We start from the raw sequence: 24,793 nt of genomic DNA on the forward strand, positions 1-24,793 counted from the left end.
TGTTACACTTTGTGAATGAAGTTGTAGTATATCGCTTCCAATTCATACTGCATGATCAATTGGTAACTAAACTTTCAATGCTGCTAACTTTAACTAGTGTGCTGTTGCTTTGCTCTGTCTGCATCTGGCTTCCTTTAATGACTATCTTTCTTTTCTTCCTGCTTTCCATAATTTGGATTCTAGAATGAGAAGGTAAGGCTGTAATCAGGGAGTGGGTTTCAGCCTATACTCCTACCTTATCAAGATTACTGCAAAGAAGCTTTAAACAGTTGCGTAACAAAATCAGTGATAAAGTTGACTTGTAACATTTATTAGGACCAAGAGCTTCCATTCCTGATGAGATAATTTGTATCAGGTCAGTTGTACAAGTACACTGACAATTGTCAAGAAATATATACAAGACACAAAGCTGTAGTTACAAAGTGGTTCCTTCTAAATAAGTTTGAGTAATGCGATTTTTCTCTGTCAGTCCTGTTAAAGCTGTTATTTCATTAAGGGACAGCTTGCAATTGAATATGTTGAAATCTAGGAATGGGGAAAAATATGATTAATTTCAAAGTGGTCATGTATTAAACCATATGAAATTACACAACACAGTCTGTGTCCGACAATGCTGCCCCACTTGCTACCTGACAGAGGAGCAGCGCTCCGAAAGCTTGTACCTCCAAATAAACTTGTTGGACTATAACCTAGTGTTGCGTTATTCTTAATTTTGTCCACCCCAGTCCAACATCAGCTCCTCTATATGAAATGAAACTGAGTTTATGGCTATGCTCAAAAGCATGAGAAGACACCATTTTCAGTCTATCCTGTCTCTGAATGGTCATTAAGAAGAACTAAGCATAAATGAACAAGAGCGATTTATTCAGTTACTTTCACAAATTCAGCTAAAATCTGACTGCGTATGCCCAAATTGAAAGTGATTGAAAAAACCTAAAAGTTCTACTCTATTTGTGAATGACAGGACAACGTTGCAGATCTGTCATGGTGTTGTGAAATATGTGTTTCATGAGTGGGTGTTTTTTGGACACTTGAAAGAGGAATTCTTGGAAGGCTATAGGAAAGAAGCAGAGGACAGAGACTAATTGGTAGATTTTTCAAAGAGCCAGAATAGGGGTAGTAGGCCAAGTAACTTCCAGTGTGTCGTCTTGTAATTTTAAAGTGACTCATAGGGTTAATTTTGTATGATAAAATACTGCAAAATTCAATGCAAATTCAACTAGCTTTGGTATTTCCAGTAATCTCAGAGCATTTTTTTTGGATTAAATAACCGATAGAGCCAGCTGCACTTAAAGTCAGTACTTCACTATATTCACAACCAAATTAAGCAGTACCTTTGTCTCTGCTTGTCATCATGTTGCTTTGGCTAGTTAGCGTATAGCAAATTTCCATAAGCATCAGTACAATAATGATTAGAACATTTGCGTTGATTGAAGGATAAATATTGGCCAGGATGGCAGAAATAACTCCTTTGCCTTGCATCCACTTCAAAGAGCTGACAGGACTTAAAGTTTAACATTTCATCCAAAAGACAGCTTACCTAGTGCAACACTCCCTGTGCACTTGCTGGGGTGTCAGGCTAGATTAATGCGCTGAACTCCTGGTGTGGGTTCTGACTTGGGCAAGAGTGTTATAATTGAGCCAGGCTATCACTCTCAGATCTGCCTCAGCTCCACAACCCAACTCCCCTGCATCCTTCCATCCATGCCCCTCATTTTCTTCATGTTGTCCAGTCTCACTCAAGCCTAAAGTCCCAAATGGCAGTGCAAGGTGAGTGACCAAAATCCTTAGAGTAGTGTCAAGAGGTGGAAAAATATTAAGTAGTAAAGCATCATACGAATTCAAATAATATACTGATAAGTTTGTAAAAGGTACATTTTCTGAAAGCTTAGGTTTTTTCAAAGTTGAGCCTCTGAAATTAGCAGTTTCATTACTTTGTGTTGGAGTGCAGTATAAACTAAGTATTGCAGTAAACGTGTTTTATGTGTAACATAGCATGAAGTATATGCAATGTTTGCAAGGTGTTTACTATATAGCTTGTTTGGATTGATATTTAATTTTCTGTTTTGTCTTATTTAAATGTGAAATTGAAGGTAGAAGTGTTACCAATGTTGCATTACTGCTAGTATGGAAGTTTTGTGTTCTGCTGGATACTCTCTTAACTTAATAGTTAGAAATGATATTGAGCCATGCAGGTTAGGAGACTTTGCTGTAGTGCAGTCCAGCAGTGATTATCCTCACTCTGAAAGTAGAAAGGGCTGCACTGCCCTCATCAGCCCCTGGTTTAGAGAGGATGGAAATTAGTCAGGGTTCCTCCTGTTATCCAATGGATTATGCTGTTCTAGTGAGAAGAATTTCTCAAAGTCCAGCTTAAGAACCTTTTACTCTGATACCTCCTTTAGTCTAATAATCTATTGACAGAGTATTTTTGTATTTGTCTTAGTTACTGTCATATTTTCTCTAATTAAAATGGTATTGGCGTATGGAGACAAAGTTTTACTGTATTTTCCTAAATACAAGTGACAATAAATTACTATACTGTATTATGAAGAATTGTCACTTTATCAAGGTAACAGAGGTTAATTAATGCTTAAAAGAGATGATGCTTGAAGAAAAGGTTTAGTGAAAATCATTTTCACATTTATTTGGAAGATATTTTGCATTGAATATCTTTACCCTTTGAAGATTGTTAAATATCTATTTATTTATGTCTTAATGCTTTTCTGTTCAAATTGCTGAATATATTCAGCAACACTGCAGCCATTCAAATGGAGCAGGATGCCTACTACCTCAAATCTTACTCCCTGATAAATTAGTCCATCTTAGCTGGGATATTGGTTTAGAAAACCAACTACTGTAATGTGTCTGCTGATGATTACCTAGTGACCCCTGCTGGATAGAGGGAGTTAAAACATAAGCAGTTGGAGCTGGAGCAAGTATTTGACCCTTCGAACCCGCAATGCGGCTCAGTAAGATCATGTTTGATCTGATGTGGCCTTAAATGCACTTTGCTTTCTTTATCTCACATTACTAGTGTTGAATTCTATCTACCACTCTGCCCTTGCCCCCGACCTTTCATCACCTTATCAATGAACACTTGCTAACCTTTAGTCACAGAAGTGTTTACTATGCTTCTGACTTGCAAACAATTGCAAATATAGACACTTGCTTTTAGTCAAGGAGAAAGTGAGGACTGCAGATGCTGGAGATCAGAGCTGAAAATGTGTTGCTGGAAAAGCGCAGCAGGTCAGGCAGCATCCAAGGAACAGGAGAATCGACGTTTCGGGCATAAGCCCTTCTTCAGGAAGATTCCTGAAGAAGGGCTGATGCCCGAAACGTCGATTCAACTTGCTTTTAGTCATGTAGTCAAATAATTGGCATGTACAATGTAAATAAGTAATCCCAAAATAAAATTGTGGTACTGTCCTAAACACTTCCAATCATTGAGAATCTATCTTTGAATTCCAGCCGCTTCTTTCTTCCTTCTAACGGGATTTTAATTCAATTTGTTATCTTCATCTGACATAAGGCAATGTTATTGAATTGGTGATCAATGTAACAGCATCATTATGGATTTATTTTAAAAGTTATATAAAAATTGATTTATATAATGAAAAAAATGTTAACTTTCTTGGAAGTTATTTATGAATGATGCACAAATTCTGCTATGTGATATGTGTTCTTTTCAATCTTAGGTTGTTCCACAGCTTGTTAAATCCCTGAAGAACCTGATTATGTCTGGCTACTCTCCAGAACATGATGTTTCTGGCATTAGTGACCCTTTTCTTCAGGTAACTTCCTAAATTTCCACTGAAAAAAATAACCATCTAATATGTTACTTGTTGTCGTTTTTCTTTCCTCAAAGCACTTGGTGCCTTGAATATGGGAATAACAATAATTTTGAATTGAACAATACAGATGAATTGTCTTTACCTCTTTGTCTTAACTAATTACACGAATAGGCAACATTAATATTTTTTTCCCCTTTTTGTTTATTTATCATTTTATTTCCCCCCTCATCTGACCCTTGTAAGTATTCATTTCTTACTGTGACAGTACTAAAGGGTGTCATTTAGTACCCATCTGTCTTGATCGTTCTTCAGATGTAAATCTAATAATAATTGTTGACAAAATGCTGCAGCAGCTTGACTGAGTCCAATCCAGTTCCTATTCATGTATGTCTCCAGCAGAGCCAAGAGAAAAGAATTTTGTCTGCAATAACCTTATGTACCTTGGACAAAGATTTTTTTTATTATACCTTTTATTCATATGCTTTTTGTTCCAAATTTCAAAATGCTAATGGTCTTTTCTATAACTTTCAATGCACACTCTTTCAGGAAATGATGTACTCGCAAGCACCAGTTTGTTGAAGGTGTACCTAACCATGCTACAGGTGTTCCTACAAAGTATGGACTTCAGTGGTTTGCAGTAGCAACTTACTCCCTCCCACCTTCTCCAGAGAAGCTAGGGATGTATAACAAATGCTGCTCTTGTTGTGATTCACACATACCCCATGATCCAAATAATTTCATTGACTATGTTCTTTAATTTCTTCTTCTTCTTTCTAAAAGTTGACTTCTCAACTTTTGTTGCATTTGCAATCTTTGTCTGCCCTTATGAAGTTTTTTTTACATTACCTGGTATTTGTTAAACCTGCTGCAGCCGTGTGTTTGGTAAATTTCAAAATCACATTCTCCTGCTTTAGATCCAGAACAAAAGAGGGCTGAGAATTGAAGTACACATCTCTAACAGTTCCGTCTGAGAAATGGCCATTAAGTTATTTTTAAACAACTTTCCCGAAAGATATCTATTTAAATGTCTTCCTGAAGTCCAGAGACACCAGACCTACTGCTCACCACTCATTAACCTGATAGATACAAAGAACAATACATCAAAGGAACAGGCCCTTTGGCCCACCAATCCTGTGCTCATTCCCAATCCTTATTGCAAATAAGTAGTTCTATCCCTCTGTTTACCTCCTGTTCATTTGTCTATCAATATAGCCTTAAACCTCGCTAACATGCCAGCTTCCACTACATCCACTGGCAGTGCATTCCAGGCACTCACTACACATTTCTTCCCTAAACGTACCACTTCTTACCTGTACCTGTGCCCTCTTATCATTGGCCTTTCTACTCTGAGAAAAAGCTTCTGACCAACCACCCTATCTATGCCCCTCATAATTTTGTAGACCTCTATCAGGTCATCCCTGAGACTCCATCTTTCCAGTGAAAACAATAGAGTTTATCCACCCTCTCATCATACCCAAAACCCTGCAGACCAGGCAACATCCTGGTAGGCCTTCATTGCACTCTCTCTAATGCATCCGTATCCTTCTCATAACGCAGTGACCAGAACTGCAGGCAATATTCCAAATATGGCCTAACTAAAGTTCTATACAGTTGTAACATAATTTGCCAACTTTTATATTCGACTCCCCAGCTAATGAAAGCAAGCGTACTTTATGCCTTCTTGACTACCTTATCTGCTTGTGTTGCCACTTTCAGGATTCTGAAGACCTGAATCCTGAAAGTGGGGAGGCAGTGGCCTATTGGTATTATTGCTGGACTGTTAATCCAGAGACCTAGATAATGTTCTGTGGACTCTGGTTCGAATCCTACCACAGCAGATGGTGGAATTTGAATTCAGTAAAAAATCTGGAATTAAAAGTCTATTGATGACCATGAATCCATTGTCAATTGTTGTAAAAACCCAGCTGGATCACTGTGTCCTTTAGGGAAGGAAACTGCCATCCCTATCTGGTCTGGCCTTTATGTGACTCCAGACCCACAGCAATGTGGTTGACTCTCAACTGCCCTCTGGGCAATTAGGGATGGGCAATAAATGTTGACCTAGACAGCGATGCCCTCATCTTATGAATGGATATTAAAAAAAGTATACCCAGATCCCTCTGTATGTTAATGCTCTTAAGGGCTCTGCCATTTATTTTAACCATGCAATGTTTTTCCCACTGATTTCAATGATCAGACTTGTCTAAGACCTGACGATGGTCTTTACAGCTTTATGAGAAGCACCTAATTATGTCTACTAATGGCATCAATATCATGACCAGAAAATACTACCTTATGGAATGTTTTCATTAGAAATTTAGCTTGCATTTTTGTCTTTTAAATAAGGACTGTTATTAATAACTGACTTTTTAAGAAACTCATGGTTCTTATTTTATTTCAAAAAAATGTACACCGATTTTCAGTCATATTTTACTAGTTTGAATAGTGGTGCCTGCATATCTGTTTCCTTCCCTTCTGCATTACTTTACCTTTCCCTATCTTTGTCCTAATCTTCCATTTTTGTTTGTTATTTCTCTTATATTGCTTCTATCTTTCTAGATTATCCAACTCTTATTCTTCTTGCATGCTCTGCTACTTTCCATTCTTCACTTGACCCCTTGGTCCTATCCCCTCCTGCTCCCCATTTAATTTTACCAACTGGCTGACAGTTATGCACACCCATCAGCAGAGTAAGTTGGCGTCAGCTCCCTCATCATGATCAGCACTAAGTCTTCTATAAGTTAAGGGCACAGTTGCCAGAGATTATACTGTGAAATATCATCACCGGTTTCTGCTGCTCATAAGTTCCAATTAAAACTTCATAGTGTTGAATTATTGAACTCCACCCAGGGTTTGAATCCTCTTAAATGTTTGAGCACACATTCCTTATATGCAACCGCTCTATCACATCTAGTAGCTGTCGAGGTAACATTTATCAGACCTTATATGCAGACTTTGTGTGGTACAAATTTTCACTTGCCATTTTTTGTTGGAACCTAGATTTTAATTCTAATTATTTTGCTTTTTAGTACTTCTAAATATTTTTAATTTTTAAGTTTATTTCCCAGTCATATGTTGAGATACTTTAACTTCTGATTGAAATGTACAGTTGAGTATTGTCTATTCTGTTTCAGTGCCCCTGTGTTCCTTCAGATTGACATATTTTGTGGTTTTTTTTTACTTCGCAGGTCCAGATTTTAAGATTGTTGAGAATATTGGGGAAAAGTGACGATGAAGCCAGCGAACAAATGAATGATATTCTTGCTCAGGTGAGTGGTTTAATACATGAGTTCAGAGCACAGTGACAAGTTCATTTGGCAAATTATCTCTTGGGTATAAGACCAAAATATTGGATAAAGAAACGATCACTTGTTATTAATTGTTTGCTATGGAATTCTAGTCTTGCATTTTCAGGCTTGTGTTTTAATGACCTGTAACCTTGGTGTGAAAATTTACTGGGTTTTATTACAGCAATGCTTGAACATGACAGTGCCCTGCTCCCCAAATTGCAATGACTCACGATTTAAGCACTTCGGTTCCTGAAGTGCCGATACCAAGTACTATATATTCCTCAACACCCAGTTAAATGTGGAGGACCTTCCATTGAGTAAGCCAGAAATCAGTGTACTATCTGGCAGTCTCAACCTAGAGGCTTCCATCAGTTACCCCATGGCTTCATCATTCAATCTTGACCCAAATTGCTATCTTTAGAATAAAGGACCATAAGAAATAGAAACTGATGTAGGCCATTCGACCTTTTGAGCTTGCTCTTCCACTCAATAGGATCGTGGCTAATTCAGCATTCTTCATGTCCACTTTCCTGCATTTATCCTATAACTCTTAATTCACTACTGATCATAAATCAATCTACATCAGACTTAAATATGCACAATGCCCCACCACTGTCTGTGACAAAGAGTTCCAAAAACTGTTAACCCTCAAGAAAAGTCTCATCTCAGTCATAAATCCCTTTTTTCTGAGACTATGCCTTCTCGTCCTGGACTCCCCTCACGAGGAGAACATCTGCTCAGCATTTACTCTGTCAAGCCCCTTAAGAAACTTATATTTCAATTAGATCACTTCTCATTCTTGTAAACTTCGGTGAATGGAGTCCTAACATGTTTAGCTTTTGCTTGTAAGATAATCCCTCCATACTAGGAATCATCCTAGTGAACCTCCTCCAAAGAAATTATATTTTTTCCTTAAATAAGGAGACCAAAACTGCTAACAGTGCTCCAGCTGTGGTCTCACCAATACCTTGTACAGTTGGTATAAAGCTTCCCTACTCTTATACTCCAGCCCCAATTGAAATAAGGGCCAAATTTCCATTCTCCTTCCTGATTATCTGCTGCATCTGTGTGCTAGCTTTGTATTTTGAATGCAACTATTCCCAAATCCCTCTTGTGTTGCAGCTCTCTAGTTTTTTTACCATTTAAATAATATTCTGTTCTCCCTTCCAAAATGAACACACTTTACCATATTATACTTCATTTCCCAACTTTTCACCCACTTACTTAAACTTGTTTGCATCCCTCTTCACTTATTTTTGTATTACCTGCAAAGTTGGCAGGAAATACATTCACTTGCTTCCTTCAAGTCATTAACATCTATTATAAACAGTTGTCGTCTCTGATCTACTAACCTCTGTAGAACTCCATTGGTCACGGTCACCAGTTTGAAAAAAGTCCCCTTATCCTCACTTCTGTTACCTGCTCATTAGCCGATTCTTTTTCTGTGCCGATATACTACCACCAATGCTATCGGCTCTTGTCTTATGACTTAACCTTTTGTGAAGCTCTTTGTCAAGCGTGTCCTGGAGGTCCAAATACAACACATCTTCTAGTTTCCCTCGATTCACTGTAGTTGAGACTTCCTCAAAAATCTCTAATAAATTAATCAGGCGACGTTTCCATGTCATAAAGCCATGCTAACTCTGCTTGATCGGATGATAATTTTCCAGATGTTCTGCCATTACTTCCTTAATAACTAATTCCAGTACTTTTCCAATAATGTATGTTAGGCTAATCAGCCTATCATTACCCACTTTTTGCTTATAATATTATAAACATCGTCAATTGGTTTTCATAATTCCAAAATCTTTCATCTAATCAGAATATTTTAAATATGCTTTTCATTCTAGTTTTTAAAGCCTTGCATTGCTGATTATAGTTTGGAAAAGCAACAGTCTTATTGCTAACAGCTTCCCAAAACTCAAGTATATTCAACGCCACAAGAAAGCCACGAATGCATCATTTCCACACCCACACATGCATGTAACACCACCCTCTGTTTACTGTACTCTTTATTCTGCCTATCATTTCCTACATTGTATTCTGCAGGACCTCAAACAGCTGCTGTGAAAGGCTTAATGTTTCTACATAAGGAAAAGAAATAAATGAATCGTTAGCAGTTTGCAATGTTTTGTAAATGTACTGGAACCTGCATTAATTCTCATTCATTAATAGAGGTAATTTCCAGTAATATGACTGGATTCAAGGTCTGACTAGAGGCAAAAGCCTATTTTCATCAAATTTGTTTCCAATTCCAAACTTGAGTTTTTTAAAGAAAGGCAAGTTATTTGTTGGCATGAATTAGCAGATGTCTTAATCCGATTTTATTATGTATCTACAAGAAAAAAGATTACATTTTTCCCTGGGTGCTGAAACTTTTATTGATTAAAATGGGACTGAGTTGCTTTGAAAGACTTCACTACTGAATAATTTTACAATTATTGGGGTCTTGGAGAAGCATGATGTTTACGGAACTTGAGATCAATCAACCCATGGTGTATCTGCTGGGTTTTTACTAGAGCAGGTGACCATTGTGTTCTTTAAACGAGGGCAGATAAAGACATCTGAAGATGGACGTTAAGGTGAGTATAGAGGATAACGTGTTTGGTCTAAAATTTCCACTGTGTGGAGTTTACATGGCGTAGATTAAGTTGAAGGTGCTGCTTCCATGCATGTAAATTTATGTGCTTCTAGACATTGTTACACTGTCCTGCTTTCTCTGTTTGCTCCTCTGCTTTTTTTCCCTTGAAAGATACACAGGTTTCTGCTTCAGCCACTTTGTGTAATAAAGCAGTTAATGTTTTCTCATCTCTCTGTAGCCGTGCTTTCTTTCTTACTTTGTCTTCTTTGATTTTAAATGATTTACTGATATCATTGTAGGGAAGGACATTTTCAGTGTTAAAGAAAAATTTGAGAATTTTTTCAACCTGCGTCCTTCTAAAGTATAAACCATTTGAGCTGAAATTTTGACTTTACCTGTATTTTTAAAGTACCAACTCAACTCCTTTCATGGAGATCCTTCAGCAGTATTATATTGATAGCAAGCCTGACAGTATCCTTATGCCTCCTGGAGTTCCTTCACTGCAGCTGAAGGGTGTGAATTCAGTCTCGGCTGAGGGCTGCCTAACCCTGTGGAAGTCATATTAAACCTAGAGAAATTGTGATTGAAATCTTATCCGTTTCAAAGCTACTTGCTGCCTGAGGTTTTTTTCCAGGACTCAAGCTTGCATTTACTGGCAACATGCCCATCTGCACAATCTTATGAGGAGGTGGTCTTCTAACTTGCTGCATTTCCACTTCATTTTAAAGGCTGTAAGCAGCTTCTGAGACTCTATGCCCAAATGGAAGGCACCTCCATCTTGAGGTGCTCTCTAAAAGCATTTAAATTTTGTTGAACTAAATTAGAGCTGTATCTGTCAGATCACTACTGTGACGTGATAACCTGCAACTCAAGTGGGCCATGGGGGAATGGTATAAATATGGAAGATCTTGCAGGAACCTGACAAACTATCTCGGGAACGCTTTGTCCTCAGCTAAGAGTCAAAAGAAAATCGTGATGTATGAAGTTAAAAATTACACAAGACCAGGTTATAGTCCAAGATGTTTATTTGGAAGCACTAGCTTTCAGACCGCTGCTCCGTCATCAGGGCAGCCACCTGTTGAAGGAACAGCGCTCCAAAAGATAGTGCTTCCAAGTAAACCTGTTGGACTATAACCTGGTGTTGTGTGATTTTGTAACTTTGTACACCCCAGTCTAACAGTGGCACCTCCACATCATTATGTATGAAATGCACCAAATCCTCAGGAAGCACAAATAAATTGCATTGCAGCTCCAACTTCTGACTTTCTTCAGAACTCAAAGATTGGTGAACCACTTCATGTGGTTTTATTCAGTCCTGCAGCAATAGCACCAGCACTAAAATTCAGATATCATATTACTCATTTGTGTGAAGGGCAGGAGATTTATCTATTAGTGCATGATGTTGAGAAAAACCTAACACAATTAAACAGAGCCAGCATGGTTTAATGAAAGGGAAATTACGTTTGACAAATTTGCCAGTCTTTTGATTTAACCAGCACAGTTATAAAAGGGGAACTGGTAGATGTATTTGAGTTATTCGAAGGCATTCGATAAGGTGCTCTAATAAGCGTTATTTCTCCAGATGGTAGTTCATGGCATTAGAGATAATGTATTAGAATTGGTATGAAGATAGATAAATCTCCTGGTCCTGACCAGATATATCCAAGAACACTGCAAGACGCTAGAGAATAAATTGCGGGGACTCTGGCTGATATTTTTGTATCATCATTAGCCACTGGGAGGTCCCGGAAGACAGGAGGGTAGTGAATGTTGCAGCCTTTCTCAAGGGCTGCAAAGAAAAGCCTGGGAACTGTAGACCAGTAAGCCTAACATCTGTGGTAGGCAGGGTGGTAGATGTAGTCTATAAGGATTCAGTAAGGTCTTTGATAAGGTTCCACATGGTAGGCTGCTCTGGAAGGTTAGATCGCATGAAATCCAAGGGGAGCTGGCAAATTGGATACACAATTGTTTTGATGGTAGGAAGCAGAGGGTAAATAGCGGAAGGATGCTTGTCAGACAGGAGGCCTGTGACTAGTGGAGTGCCTCAGGGGTCCGTGCTGGTCCCATTGCGGTTTGTTATCTGTATCAATGATTTGGATGAGAATGTACAAGGCATGATTAGTATGTTTGCAGATGACACTAAAATAGATGGTATCGTGGACAGTGAAAAAGGTTATTAGAAATTGCAGCAAGATCTTGATCAGCTAGGGAAGTGGGCTGAGAAATGACAAGTGGAATTTAATATACATGAGTGTGAGGTCTTGCATTTTGGAAAGTCAAATCAAGGTAGGAGTTTCATGTTGATTGATAAGGTCTTAAAGGAGTCTAGTGGAACAGAGGCACTTCAGAGTTCAGGTTCACAGTTCTCTGAAAATGGAGTCACAGGTAGGCAGGGCAGTGACAAAAACTTTTGGCACGCTGGCCTTCATCAGTCAGGGCATTGAGTGTAGTAGGTGGGAAGTTATGTTGCTGTTGTACAGGATGTTGGTGAGGCCGTGCTTGGAGTATTGTGTTCAATTTTGGTCACCTTGCTATAGGAAGGAATTTATGAAAGAGTACAGCATAAATTTACAAGGATGTTGCCAGGGCTCAATGGTCTGAGTTATAGGAAGAGGTTGGACAAGTTAGGACTTTTTTTCTTTAGAGCATTGGAGACTGAGGAGAGATCTTTTGGAGTGTACAAGATCACAAAAGGCATGGATGGGGTTAATGCACTCAGTCATTTTCACAAGGTTTGGCAATCAAGGGCATCAGTTTAAGGTTAGAGGGGAAAAAATAAAAGGGAACCTGAGGGACAGCTTTTTTACAGAGTGGAACACATATGGAATGAGCTACCAGCAGAAATGGTTGAGGCTGGTACATTAACAACATTTAAAAGGCATTTGGACAAATGCAAGGATAGTGAAGGTTTAGAAGAATATGGGCCAAGTGCAGGGAAATGTGGTTATTATTGGTGGATGTTTTGGTTGGCATGGGCACCGTTAGGCTAAAGGCCCTGTCTCCGTGCTGTAGGACTCTACGACTCTAATGGATGTAGTGCAATTGGAAGCTGTTCAAAAGAGTTTCTCTGATTCCTGGAAAGGGGGGATGGTCAACTTATTCAAAATAATCAATCTGGTTAAGCCTTTATTCATTAGAGTTTAAAAGCATGAGAGGTGATCTTAATTAAGCATGCAAAATTCTGAGGGGATTTAACCAGGTAGATTTTGAGAGGATGTTTCCACTAGTGAGGTGGTCTTGTGCTAAGAGACAAGTTATGCAATAAGAGGACAGAGCTGAGATGCAAAGAAATTTCTTCACCAAGACGATAATAAATGTCTAGAGTTCTCTACCATGGAGAGTAGTGAAGGCTGGATCACTGAAGCTATTTGAAGAAAAGGTAGGTAAATATTTGAAATAGCAGGGACTTGATGGCTGTGCTGAGCTGTCACTTAGAGGAATTGAGGCCTGAGGCAGATCAGCTGTGATCTTGTTGAACATCTGAACTGGCTTGAGGGTCTGAATGGCCTGCTCTAATTTTGTATGTTTTTTTATTTTAAAATTGGATTTTGTACTGCTTTTTCAGATCTGCTGCATGGATTACAATATAATTAGAACCAATGCATCACAGCCCAGAATGTCCCATGTTTTACCCCTAATCCATTGCATGTTATCTAATCTAGTACTTAAAATACAACAATTATCCTCTCCAGCCATGGACTAAGGATTGGTTCCATTATTACTCTGTAGAATAGAACTTAAATGTTGCTAGAAAAATAAATGCATCATTGAGGCTTTTCTTCTTGCCCAAGAACATTAAATTTTAAAGGAAGTGACAATTTATATTTTTTAGAATGGTGCTGATTGCTTAATAAGTGGTCTCTGGTTGAGGTATTATCACAGTGAATTCTGATATCGATGAACCGCTTGCCAATAAACCTCAGAATATTCAATGTAATTTCACTGTTGGACACCACTTACTAAACAATTCTGCATGTGCTAATAATTGAACAGCAACCAATTTAAGAATGTTGGGCTCGCAATGTGGTTCACTTACACTTACTATAAGCTACATCTGTTCATTTGCAGGACTCTGTTATCTGCAAACACAACTAGACATTGCACTTTTTAAAATAAACAACAGGGAGTAAGGCAGCCCCCACACTATGCTTCAATCAATCGAAGTCAGCATGTTTTTTAAATGTAAAAACAAACATTTCAGGGAGAACTGTTTTCTGGTGTAGTCTCTGTCATAAGCCTCATACAATCTGTGCCCTTTTCTTCAGTATAAATTGTTATTCCCTTTGAAAATTAATATTCTTGCATCTGTCCTGATAAGTGTAACATGAAAAACTTTGACAGTTTTTTTTTTACAAGGTCCAGGTGCATAATTCTTTGAAGTTAATGTCAAATCTAGGGTGGTTAAAAAGGCATTTGATATGCTTGCCTTGATTGCTCAGACGTTTGAATATAGGGTTTGGGACATTATGTTGAGGTTGTACAGGACCTTGGTGAGGCCTGCTCTAGAGAACTGTGTTTTAGTCGCCCAGTTATAGGAAGGACGTTATTAAGCTGAAGAAGGTTCAGAAGAGATTTCCCAGGATGTTGCCGGGAGTGGAGAGGCTGAATAGGCTGGGACTACTTCCACTGGAGTGTAGGAGGTTGAGAGATGACCATTACAGAGATTTGTAAAATCATGATAATATTAATGGCAGGTGTTCTTTCCCATGGGTGAGGGATTTTGAGACTCTGGCATATTTGTAAGATGAGTGGAGAAAGCTTCTAAAAGGACATGGGGGATAGTATTTTTTACACGGTGGTTCTTGTGTGGAATGAACGTGCAGAAGTAGGATGAATACAGGTAAAGTTAGAAAATTTAAAAAACATTAAGTACGTACACAAATAAATGTTTGGAGCGATATGGGCCAAACACATAGGCCAAAAACTGGTAGGTGGGACCAGTTTTTAGTTTGGGATAATGATTGGCATGGACTGGTTGGACTGAAGGGTCTGTTCAGTATGTTTCCATGTTGTATGACTCTGACTACAAATCTATCACTCAATACTTTGGTTTCCACAATGGTAAGTTCTGCACAAAAGTGTACATCTCATCATTGAGTGAGAACAGGATCAGGCAAAGCTGTAGCTCTGTATGACCAAATAGCCTTTCAGCATTTTCAGTGATGGCACAGAGATGAAGGATTGAACTTGGAATGTAGTGGAGAGCAATCTCTTCAGGTGAGACAAAAAAAAGGGGAAAGAACTTGTCTCTGGGCATTCCTTATTTTCCATATTAGAACAATTGCAGTCTTTTAGGGAAAAAATCTGTTAATTGAGCTTAAAAGTTCTGAGGAATCTTTGTTTCATCAGCATTCACAGTTATAGGCTTTGTTTTAATAGAATAAAAATATCTTGGAAAAGCATTTTGGCATAATTGATAAAGCCGTTTTGTATTGAAGTATTATAGAATGAGCTTTTCTTGAAATGGATGCTGTGAACCACTCTGGGAATTCACGAAATATCTGAACTCTGAGGTTGCTTTGTACAAACAGGTTTTGATACTGGATTCAATTTAGTGAGGTTCTGATTATAGTCCCCTTCCATCCTGACAGTTCAGTTTCAAATTGTTTGCATCGCATCATTATAGGTAAAACTTATTGTGGAACAAATAACAGTTTGTTTAAAATGACCACTTCGTTGACATGATGAGATAATTCAACAGTTAACACTTGAATAAATGTAACACACATCCATATCCTGCAAAATGTCATCCCTTTCTCCTAATTTATAAAGTGGACATGAATTTAAAATTATGGTAGTTTTGTTATATTGTGGTGTTTTCATTTTAGGTTGCAACCAACACTGAAACCAGTAAAAATGTAGGCAATGCTATTTTATATGAAACTGTTTTAACAGTGATGGATATTAAGTCTGAGAGTGGATTGAGGGTAAGTGATATTTACTTGTTATTAAATTGAAATTGTTCTGGAATATTCTGAAGTAAACCAACTTGAATTATTCTAACTGAGTAATGATCCAATCGTATTGTCACATTTATAGTTGTCAGGCCTCTATTACCATCGTGATCCTGGAATACATGGTTTTGTAAAAGAAAAGCTGATTTTTCTAGTGACCCTTGGTCATTTGTTAACAAAGCAATAAAGATTCTAATATTGATTCCAATCCTGTATTAATTTAGCTGAACTCAGTTGGCATCGTAGTTGTAGTAATACATTTGACCATGACATCACATGTTAGGGGTAGGGAGACCTCAATCAGCTTTATTACTCTTATTCCTGTATGATGTTTGTACTAGAGCATGTAAGTTGATAAATAATGGTTCATTGAATTTAGCTATGATCTGTTTACTAACTGTTGGGCCATGCATGTGACGTTTGGCTACAGGCATAAGGCATTCAAACCAACTGTGGAACTGTTGGCAGCAGCAGTGAATATGTGAAGAGGAGGCTTCTTTAGATATTGCAGAGCATTTACAGTTCACTTTGATCATTACATACAATCCCACTTTGTCTTCCTGAATGGACATACTTAATTTCAGTTCCTTTTTGCAAGTATTTTAATGTATAATTGTATGCAGAAGACTTCACAGCAGTAGACAGTGACTGGATCGAGCAAGAATTGTGGCTTCAGTCATATCTCAAAACTGACTTTTGATTATCATCCAAAAGAGAGCAAAGAAAATAAACAGATTTATGTTTCAATAAAGTGTTTGTAGATGTTTTATTTTCTTTCAAAAAAAAACTGTCATTCACAAAGGTGCATGGGATTGTTTGAGAGTGGCAGGATGCACATTTCTACCATGGTTCATCACATTGCCAATCCAGGTAGAATTATCAGCATTCTGCATCAGAACAGATGTTCCCACAATAGAGGAGGCATGGCATTGATGTCATTATTCCCACCTTGCCCTGGAAGTACCACCAAGGGTCTTCCTTCTCAACAAAGAACACAAAAACATAGAAGTACTGATGAAAATTACTTCTAAAGCGTGAGAATAATGGGCTATTTGTAAGAAAAGAAACTCTAAGGCAGCATATTTATGGGGATATTGAAATTCAGAATTTGCAAATTTAGTCCCCATTTGAGGTTAATATTATAATAATTGCTACATACTATTTGCCTTTTTCCTAGCTTATTCCCCTCCTTTGCTAATGGGGGAATGCAATTCCATGGGTGCCAATAACCATCCGATACTTTGTTGTGATGAGTATTTTCAAACTAATCAAACTTGGATTCTGCATTTGTGGAATTTAGAAGTGCTTGCTCAGCAATACGAGTCAGTGACATCACTTTCAGGGACAATAGTTCTGTAAAATACATAGTTGTCAGAATTGGTTAAGCAAATAGTTAGTTATTGATAAGTCTGTTGTTTATTGAAATGTATTTCTGTTAATTTTGTAATAAGTGAAGTTTTGTTTGTTTTTTCTTAGGTTCTAGCTGTAAATATTTTGGGTAGATTTTTATTAAACAATGATAAAAATATTCGGTAAGTGTTCTTTCAAAATATGTTGACTATAACCGTTAGCTCTGATTTGGAATCTAGTTTCTCCTGGGTAAAACTAGTAATGGGAGCATTAATCCTGTGCCATTCAACTTCGATGTATGTTGTCAAAGTATCACATTTCATGCATGATTGCCAATAATTAAATATTTAAAATAATTAATTAAAGGTTTCATTTTAATTCTACAGTGACTTGTAATTCTGCTTATCTTTCAATAATGAAATGATAAAACGGAAAATAATAACATGACAAGGTGATCCATGAGAATTCAGTGATATTATAAATTCTATAAATTGAGATAAAAATCAAGTGGCAGATATAAAATGTGTTCAGTTTGGCCCTCTTTCTGTTTCTGGTCTTGTAAATGATGTATTAATTACATTGACTTTTCCTTTATTAATTTAACTATGTCCAGAAACTTTTCAAATGTAACTGCTGTTGCTAGCTTTTTGGTTAAGCTTATGGACAAATGCTATAACAAGAATTTAGGAGGCATTTAAGTATGAAAATGGCGTTTTGTAGATTATTCATGTGTTAATCTCATTGAGACACTGGAGAAGTTTGACAGTTTTAATTATTTAATCAATCTGATCAAAGGTGTTAGTAGACATTTCTGAAGAGGTAGATTTAATTTTTTAAAGTGTTTTTACTTAACCTATTTTCTCCTCATGCTGTTCAGAGATGTTGTTACACGCCTCTGAACTAGCTGGGACTTAAACCCAGGCCTTATGGTTCAAAGGTAGGAATACTACTGCATTGCCACAAGAGCACCCTCTTGACGGTTCTATGGCAGAAATATTGAAGCATGAAATCAGTGTGCATGATGTTACCTTGGAAGGCAACAATTTTGAAACTGATACAGCCTAGAATAAAGAAAAACTGATATCTGTGCAAGAGTGTCAGAGTCAGCAGCATGGAAACAGACCCTTCCTGTTGAGAGTACCTTCCTCCACCACTCTCTCAGGCAACATGTTCCATATTTCTTCACCCTCTGGGTGAAAAAAGTTGTTTTCCTCCACATCCTCTAACCCACTTACTGCTCACCTTAAACTTGTGCCCTCTGATTTTGCACACATCTGCCATGGGGAAAGATTGTAATGATCTGCCCTGCCTATGCCTCTCATAATTTTGTATGCTTCAATCAGCAACCCATCAGCTCCCCCTGCTACAGGGCAAACAAACCCAGATTATCCAGTCTCTCTTCATTCTTTTCATCCCTGGCAACACCCTGGTGAATTTCCTCTATGCCCTCTCCAGTGCAGTCATGTCCTTCCAATAGTGTAGCGACCATAACTGCATGCAGTGTTCCATCTATGGCCGAATCGATATTTTATCATATTATAACAAGACTTCCTTGGTCCAATATTTCACGTTTTGGCTGATGAAGGCAATCATTCTGTAAGCCACCTTCAGACTGTCAACTGTGCTGACACCTTTAGGGATCTGTGAAATTGTACGGCAAGATACCTTTGTTCCTCGGTACTCTCCAGGGACCTATCACTCTAGCCACTGGCCACCATTCTCCCCCGCCCCCCCCCCCCCCCCCCTCCCCCGGCCCCTGGCTGCCATCCAGGTTTCATTCTGGGCCGCTGACCCGCCATCTCCCCAAGGCTGTGGAACATACAAATCTACGTCGACTGGTTAGGTCGACCAGCCTATTATTTTGTTATAAATTGTATAAGACAGTATGGGCTTCTATTAGTTGTGTAAACACAGTTGGGTTCTCAATGAGCTTATTACTTTCCACTTAACCTGTGGCTCCATGCGTCATCCTGAAGGGAATTAAAAGTTCACTCTTGTTCACTTTTGATAACTACAGTGTTCAAGATGACCTGCAAAATTTATTTCCCTTCATTATGATAAGTATGGGACACCCAGAACTAAGCTTTGTTTCCTTGAAGAGGTTGAATCCAGGATAATGCTGAATTTACTGTAACTCAGTAATTTGGCTTCCAAGTATTACCATGTGGATTTTTTGTTCCTTTTTCAGTCATTCTCACTCTCAAGAGACAAAAGTCTTGTTCCTATATTTGACCATGTGCATGTTTTGTGGGGGGATACAACTTCTTCTTTCTAAACTAATTTACTCTCGTGCCAGTAAATATGTAACTTATGCTAAAGGCTTTTATTTTTCCCTCTAAAGGTATGTTGCATTGACGTCATTGTTGAAAATGGTACAGACAGACCACAATGCAGTACAGAGACACCGGAGTACTATCGTGGACTGTCTAACAGACCTTGATATCTCCATTAAAAGGTGATGGCCATGTGATTTCAAAAGCAGAACTTGATCTGTTGATAATGGGGCAATTTCAGTTTCCCCGCCAACACAGTCCCTTATAGGCTGCTGTTTCTCGGTTTCAAAGAGAGAATATTTCTGCATTTTAATCTTTTGGATTGTGTGATGATATCAGTTGGAAATTTTTCAGTTCACAAAATATTATCTCAGCACGCGTTTTCTTTTCTCTCTATTGTAGTTGGTTATATTCCTCTTGAAATAAGAAATATAATTTTTTTCTGTTTCTTTTCCTTCTGCTCACATGTATCTCCAAGATGGCTTTCAAAAACTTCACTCACGCAGCTTGTTGCCCAGACTGCGATTGTTAACAGATTACTTACTTTTTGAGGGTCTCGCAAAACACTTTACAACAGGAGTAATTGGATATAACTCTATTCAGACCCTGGCTAATTTCCATCTACCTTGATCAGCTTTGGAATACTGACTTATTTTAGTGCACCTTTAAAAGTTGGCTAAGTCATTAGAGACATGAAATTTAACCTGACAGCTCCTAGATTACGTGGCTCAGTTCCACCCTCTCTTTACCACTAGATAAATGGAGATAAGTAGGTTATTTGTGGATCTAGCTAAATTTCTCTAACCAGTTCCCAGCAGCAGTATACAGCGATGTCTATACTTGGTTTTGTAAGCTTGCATGTGGCCACATTGGAGCACTCCAAATGTTTTCAGTTTATTAGCTCACTTTATCTGCCATATTTTCAATCAAACTTTTTTATAAATCAAAATGCTTATCATTATAAATCTGATTTTCCTTCATGACCTCATCCCACGGGATATCAAGAATATTTTTTTAAAAGAAAAATATAATTTTACACTACAGAAAACACTTGCAGTCTTTCTATCCCTTTATCAATTAAATATTTTGCTTATTTATTATGCTGGTGCTGTCTGATCGAGCCAGTATCTTCACCACTCACTACTTAGATATACAATAGACCACGCTTCAGCAAGTTTCTCCTCTGCCTCAGCTGTATACTCAACATTATTCAAAATTCACAAGTGTGTAATATACAACTTTGCAAACCAGCCAGCACTCTAGTAAGTCCTGTAATTTTTTTGTCAAATTTCAGGCAGTGTTGTTTGAACCCACAGGTTTAGCTTAGGCAAAAGTCATCTTGTGTAACATCTCCACAAACAATAGATTTTAATCATTTCAATTTGGACTGAGGACAAACCCTTGTGTCTCCAAATTCAGCCAGTGGAACCAAACTCCCTGATTTTCTGTGATCTTTTAAATTATAACCATTCTCTCAAGATCACTTAGCAGATTTCAACGTCACGTAGCCATTCTCTCAAGAGAACAAAAAATTGTGTTAGCTGCCCCAGTCACCTTATTACTGAGAGTTCCCTATCCAAGGACATTTTAGGCATGTCAGTGAAGCTTTCTTTGCAAGATTCTGTAAATATTCAGAGGGGTCCAGGTGTGCCATCTATGCAGTACATTTATGAATGTAAAGCTCCTCAAGCTTTCCATTCTTTCCATGATTTGGAGATGCCGGTGTTGGACTGGGGTGTACGAAGTTAAAAATCTCACAACACCGGGTTATAGTCCAACAGGTTTAATTGGAAGCACACTAGCTTTCGGAGCGACACCCCTTCATCAGGTGATGAAGGAGCATTGCTCCGAAAGCTAATGTGCTTCCAATTAAACCTGTTAGACTATAACCTGGTGTTGTGTGATTTTTAACTTCATTCTTTCCATGGCAGAGTTAACTTGAAGGCCTATCCACTGATTCCTTCAGAGAAGGAAGGTGTGGAGAAAAGACCAAGTGGATGTGCTTTTAGGTCATGACCTACCTCCACCCTGCCAAAAGCTTGATTCTGACAACTCTTGAGCAGAGCTCGTGTATTGATTTTTCAGAAGACAGCATTAGCATTTCAGGACCCGTGACCCTTGTCCTGAACTACTCCTCCGCAGATGCTACCAGACCACCTCCGTTTTTCGAGCAATTTCTCTTTGTTTCTGATTTCTGGCATCCACGGTTCTTTTGGCATTTTTAATGATATTTGGAGAGATTAGAGATATCTTTCTTGTTAGTGCTCTAGTGGGTGTCTGTGAAATCTGTAGTTTGCTTACTGTGAGAGGTTTAACCAATTTGAGATTAATCCTCTATACCATCTATTTTGAGAGGCTTGTTGATGGTTTGCTATTTGGAGTTGCCCTACAGGACAGCAAATATGTGGACACAAAACAGAGTTAGCATTTCAGGTCCAGTAACCCTTCTTCAGAGCTATCCTGTCCACAGATGTTGCCAGACCTGCTGAGTTTACCCAGCAATTTCTGTTTTTGTTTCTGATTATTAGAAATGTATTTGTACAGTTGATGAACAAGAATCTGAACAGTCTAGAAAAAACAAGCTAATGGTTCGAGGCAGTTCCCAGAGATCCAGAAATTTGTAGATTATAGGGAAAATGAGAACAGCTGCACTGGGTGTAACAAAGCTTTTCTTTATGCTTTACTACAGATAAGGTCCGTTTTGTTCTTCACGTGGCATGCGTCAACCATGTTTCATGATTAAATCTATCCAATCTACCATGAATTTGAGATTCTTAGTTTCCATTTAGATCAGAGCAAAACTATGACAGTTGCTGCTTCTCATAACTCAAGAGAAGTCGATTGTGTGTAATTCTGTTTGGGAGAAGTGCAATGCTGACTTTTGAATACAGGTTGTTCTGCTATAATGCATGTTTCATCAGCGTGAATTGGCTATGATGAGATTGACAAGTTGTGGATGTTATTTGGATAGCACGAACTTTCTACTGAATGGGTGAAGCGATTTTCTATTAGGGATCATCTACAGCACTGTTTTCTATACCTGTTTTTCATAGCATGATTTTCTAAAGTGCGAGATTGCAGAGGAGCACAACTGTCAAGTTATACCAGAATGACCTGTATTGTACATGGACATCCTGGAGGCAATTCTTTCCACTGTGTGCAAGGGATAAATATCATTCAAAGAATGAAGTAGATGCTACAAGGTCCTTAAATGATCTTAGTTGCTTTGTACTTATTCAGATGTAAGTTTATGTGAAATTGCCGCTTAATTGGGTGCAATAGAAAAGAAGCCATATTAATCAATTTAACTGGCATATTCTCCTGATTTTAAGATGACACCAAATCTGTTTTGGAATTCTGTCAAAATTGTGAAAATTTCATTAGAGAAAATTGTAAACGGCTTCTAGTGATAGGGCATTTTACTGATTTGATTTATTTATTGTCCATGTATCTTGCTGCAAAATAAAGTGCTGTATAGTGTCACCACTCTCTGGCACCACCTTAAAACACAGAAAAATAAATCAAAACGTAGAATATAAAGGCAGAAAAATAAAAGAAAAGTGTTCAAATTTACAGTCCTTCTTGGGAAGTGCCCAGAGACTAATTCCCTTTGTCGAACAGCCGCCACTAGAACAAAAGTTGCCAGTTTTCGGTGCCATCTTGCCTCCACAACGTCCTCGCTGAACCTCACCGATACTGACCCCCCGATGCCGCCAGGTACTGCGCCAACCCAAACTCAATTTCATGGCTGCCTCCCTGAATCTGCCACCAGGCACCTAAACTCAGTTCTGCTGCAGCAGCCATGAGTTGGTGCTAGGACTGCCTCGTCAATGCAGAAGTTGCCAGGAACCCAAATTCACTTCCACCACCAAGAGTCTCTGCTGGGCCCACTTAAGTTCACGCTGGGCTCACTCGCTGACAACAATGACATCGCTGCAACTGAATTATTCAACAAAAAGTAAATAAAGGGGGGGAAGAAACAAAAGAAATCAGAAAGAAAAGAAAAGCAGATAGGGCAAACAAGTCCCGGGCTCAGAAGCCCTACTCCATCACCACCTTACTGGATTATCTTGCCTAAAGTCTTGTTAAGATCTGTAGTTATTTAACTCCTGTGATAACTAACTTTAGACATTCTGAATGGCAGTTATATTTAACTTCAGACCAATTTTAATGCAAATCTTCTGATCTCTGTCACATGAAGGCGTGCAATGGATCTGTGCTTTGCTTTGGTTAATGGCAGCAATGTCCGAGGAATGATGAAAGAGCTGCTCTACTTCCTGGACCATTGTGACCCAGAGTTTAAGGCTGACTGCGCTTCTGGAATATTTTTGGCAGCAGAAAAGTAAGTGAAGGAAAATTACACCTCTAAACAGAATCCGTGGATTTGTTTTGAAAAGAAAGTTCCCATTTTCTTTTATATCAACCTGATGTACTCTCACAATTGGGATAAAATTTGGAATGTTGATTTGTTTTTAGTCTATAGCAGTCACAGTTCATGTTCAGATTCTCTGTGCACAGAAAGAGCCAGAAGTGGTTTTAAATGTCTCTGGATCCCCAATTATAAAGGCAGAATCATCTTTATAATTCTCTTGCTGCAGACATTGACCCAACTGCCGTGAATTATCCTCACGGAACTAGTCAATTCATAACGACTAGAGTTTTCAAAAACTACTCTTGATAAAGCGCTTACTAATTACAGACCTCCAGTAAACATTATTTTATCATAACTCATAATGTTATCATTGCTATATCTTGGAAAATTGCATTTACCTCTCTGAAAATCTCACTGAACTCTTGAAATATCTCCCCATTCTGAGACAGTAGAAAACTCACAAACACTCAATGCCATGTTTGGATTTGAAACATGAGCAACACGTGACATTTGAAATGATTTCCTTTCAGCAGTCACAATATACATTCTGCAACATTTCATTCTTGATCAGTAAATTATACAAGTCCTTCTGGGAACTTGTGCTACAAAGAGCAACAATGCTCGCTGGCTCACTGCCTTTTCCCCATCCTCTGATATTGTATCACCAAACCCGAACACACTGCACACTACCCTTTACGCTTCACTGCAATTTTCCTCCAGATGAAAATACCACCAACTGAAAGAGGCCAAGGAATCCAATTTAATGCTGAGAAGATGTAGAAGAGCAGTCAAAACTGATCTGATGCACTGTTTGTATGGATTTTGTGTGAGAGAATAAGGCTGCTTTCATGAAAGTATAATCTATTCATCTTTAAAGCAAAAATGCAGAGTAAATTCTTGAATCATTGTTCTGCAACAAACCTTTGCATTCAAAAGTGAGCACTTTGTGTCAGGTAGTATATTTTGTTGTATAAAAATTGATAAGTGCATCTCAAATCACTTGGGATTATGTAATAATTAGTAACTGCGGTCAACAATTGAGTCATTCCATTAGGTATATGTAACAATGAAATTAAACAATTGCAATAAAGAAAGCATTATACAACGAATGTTTGTTATTAAAGAAAAACAAGCACACTCACAAATGTTTGGCTTTAAAAAGATGTATCATTTGGATTTAGT

The 24,793-nt window shown here is 38.2% G+C and overlaps 1 protein-coding gene across 4 annotated transcripts in view; it reads left to right on the top strand.

Annotated features, from left to right (window-relative positions):
* LOC122560002 (AP-1 complex subunit gamma-1-like) overlaps positions 1 to 24,793 on the top strand; it is a 139,878-nt gene that overhangs the window by 78,516 nt on the left and 36,569 nt on the right. For all 4 annotated transcript variants that reach the window (XM_087994980.1, XM_087994978.1, XM_043710150.2 and 1 more), the window contains exons 7-12: positions 3,696 to 3,791; positions 6,980 to 7,060; positions 15,491 to 15,589; positions 17,093 to 17,148; positions 19,308 to 19,421; positions 23,441 to 23,581. In XM_087994980.1, coding sequence (XP_087851106.1) covers positions 3,696 to 3,791; positions 6,980 to 7,060; positions 15,491 to 15,589; positions 17,093 to 17,148; positions 19,308 to 19,421; positions 23,441 to 23,581 — 587 coding nt within the window. The remainder of the gene's footprint in view (positions 1 to 3,695; positions 3,792 to 6,979; positions 7,061 to 15,490; positions 15,590 to 17,092; positions 17,149 to 19,307; positions 19,422 to 23,440; positions 23,582 to 24,793) is intronic.

Source organism: Chiloscyllium plagiosum, unplaced genomic scaffold (assembly GCF_037043375.1).
Source record: "Chiloscyllium plagiosum isolate Xiang-an unplaced genomic scaffold, Cpla_swu_hap1 HiC_scaffold_15, whole genome shotgun sequence".
Taxonomy (NCBI): Eukaryota; Metazoa; Chordata; class Chondrichthyes; order Orectolobiformes; family Hemiscylliidae; genus Chiloscyllium; species Chiloscyllium plagiosum.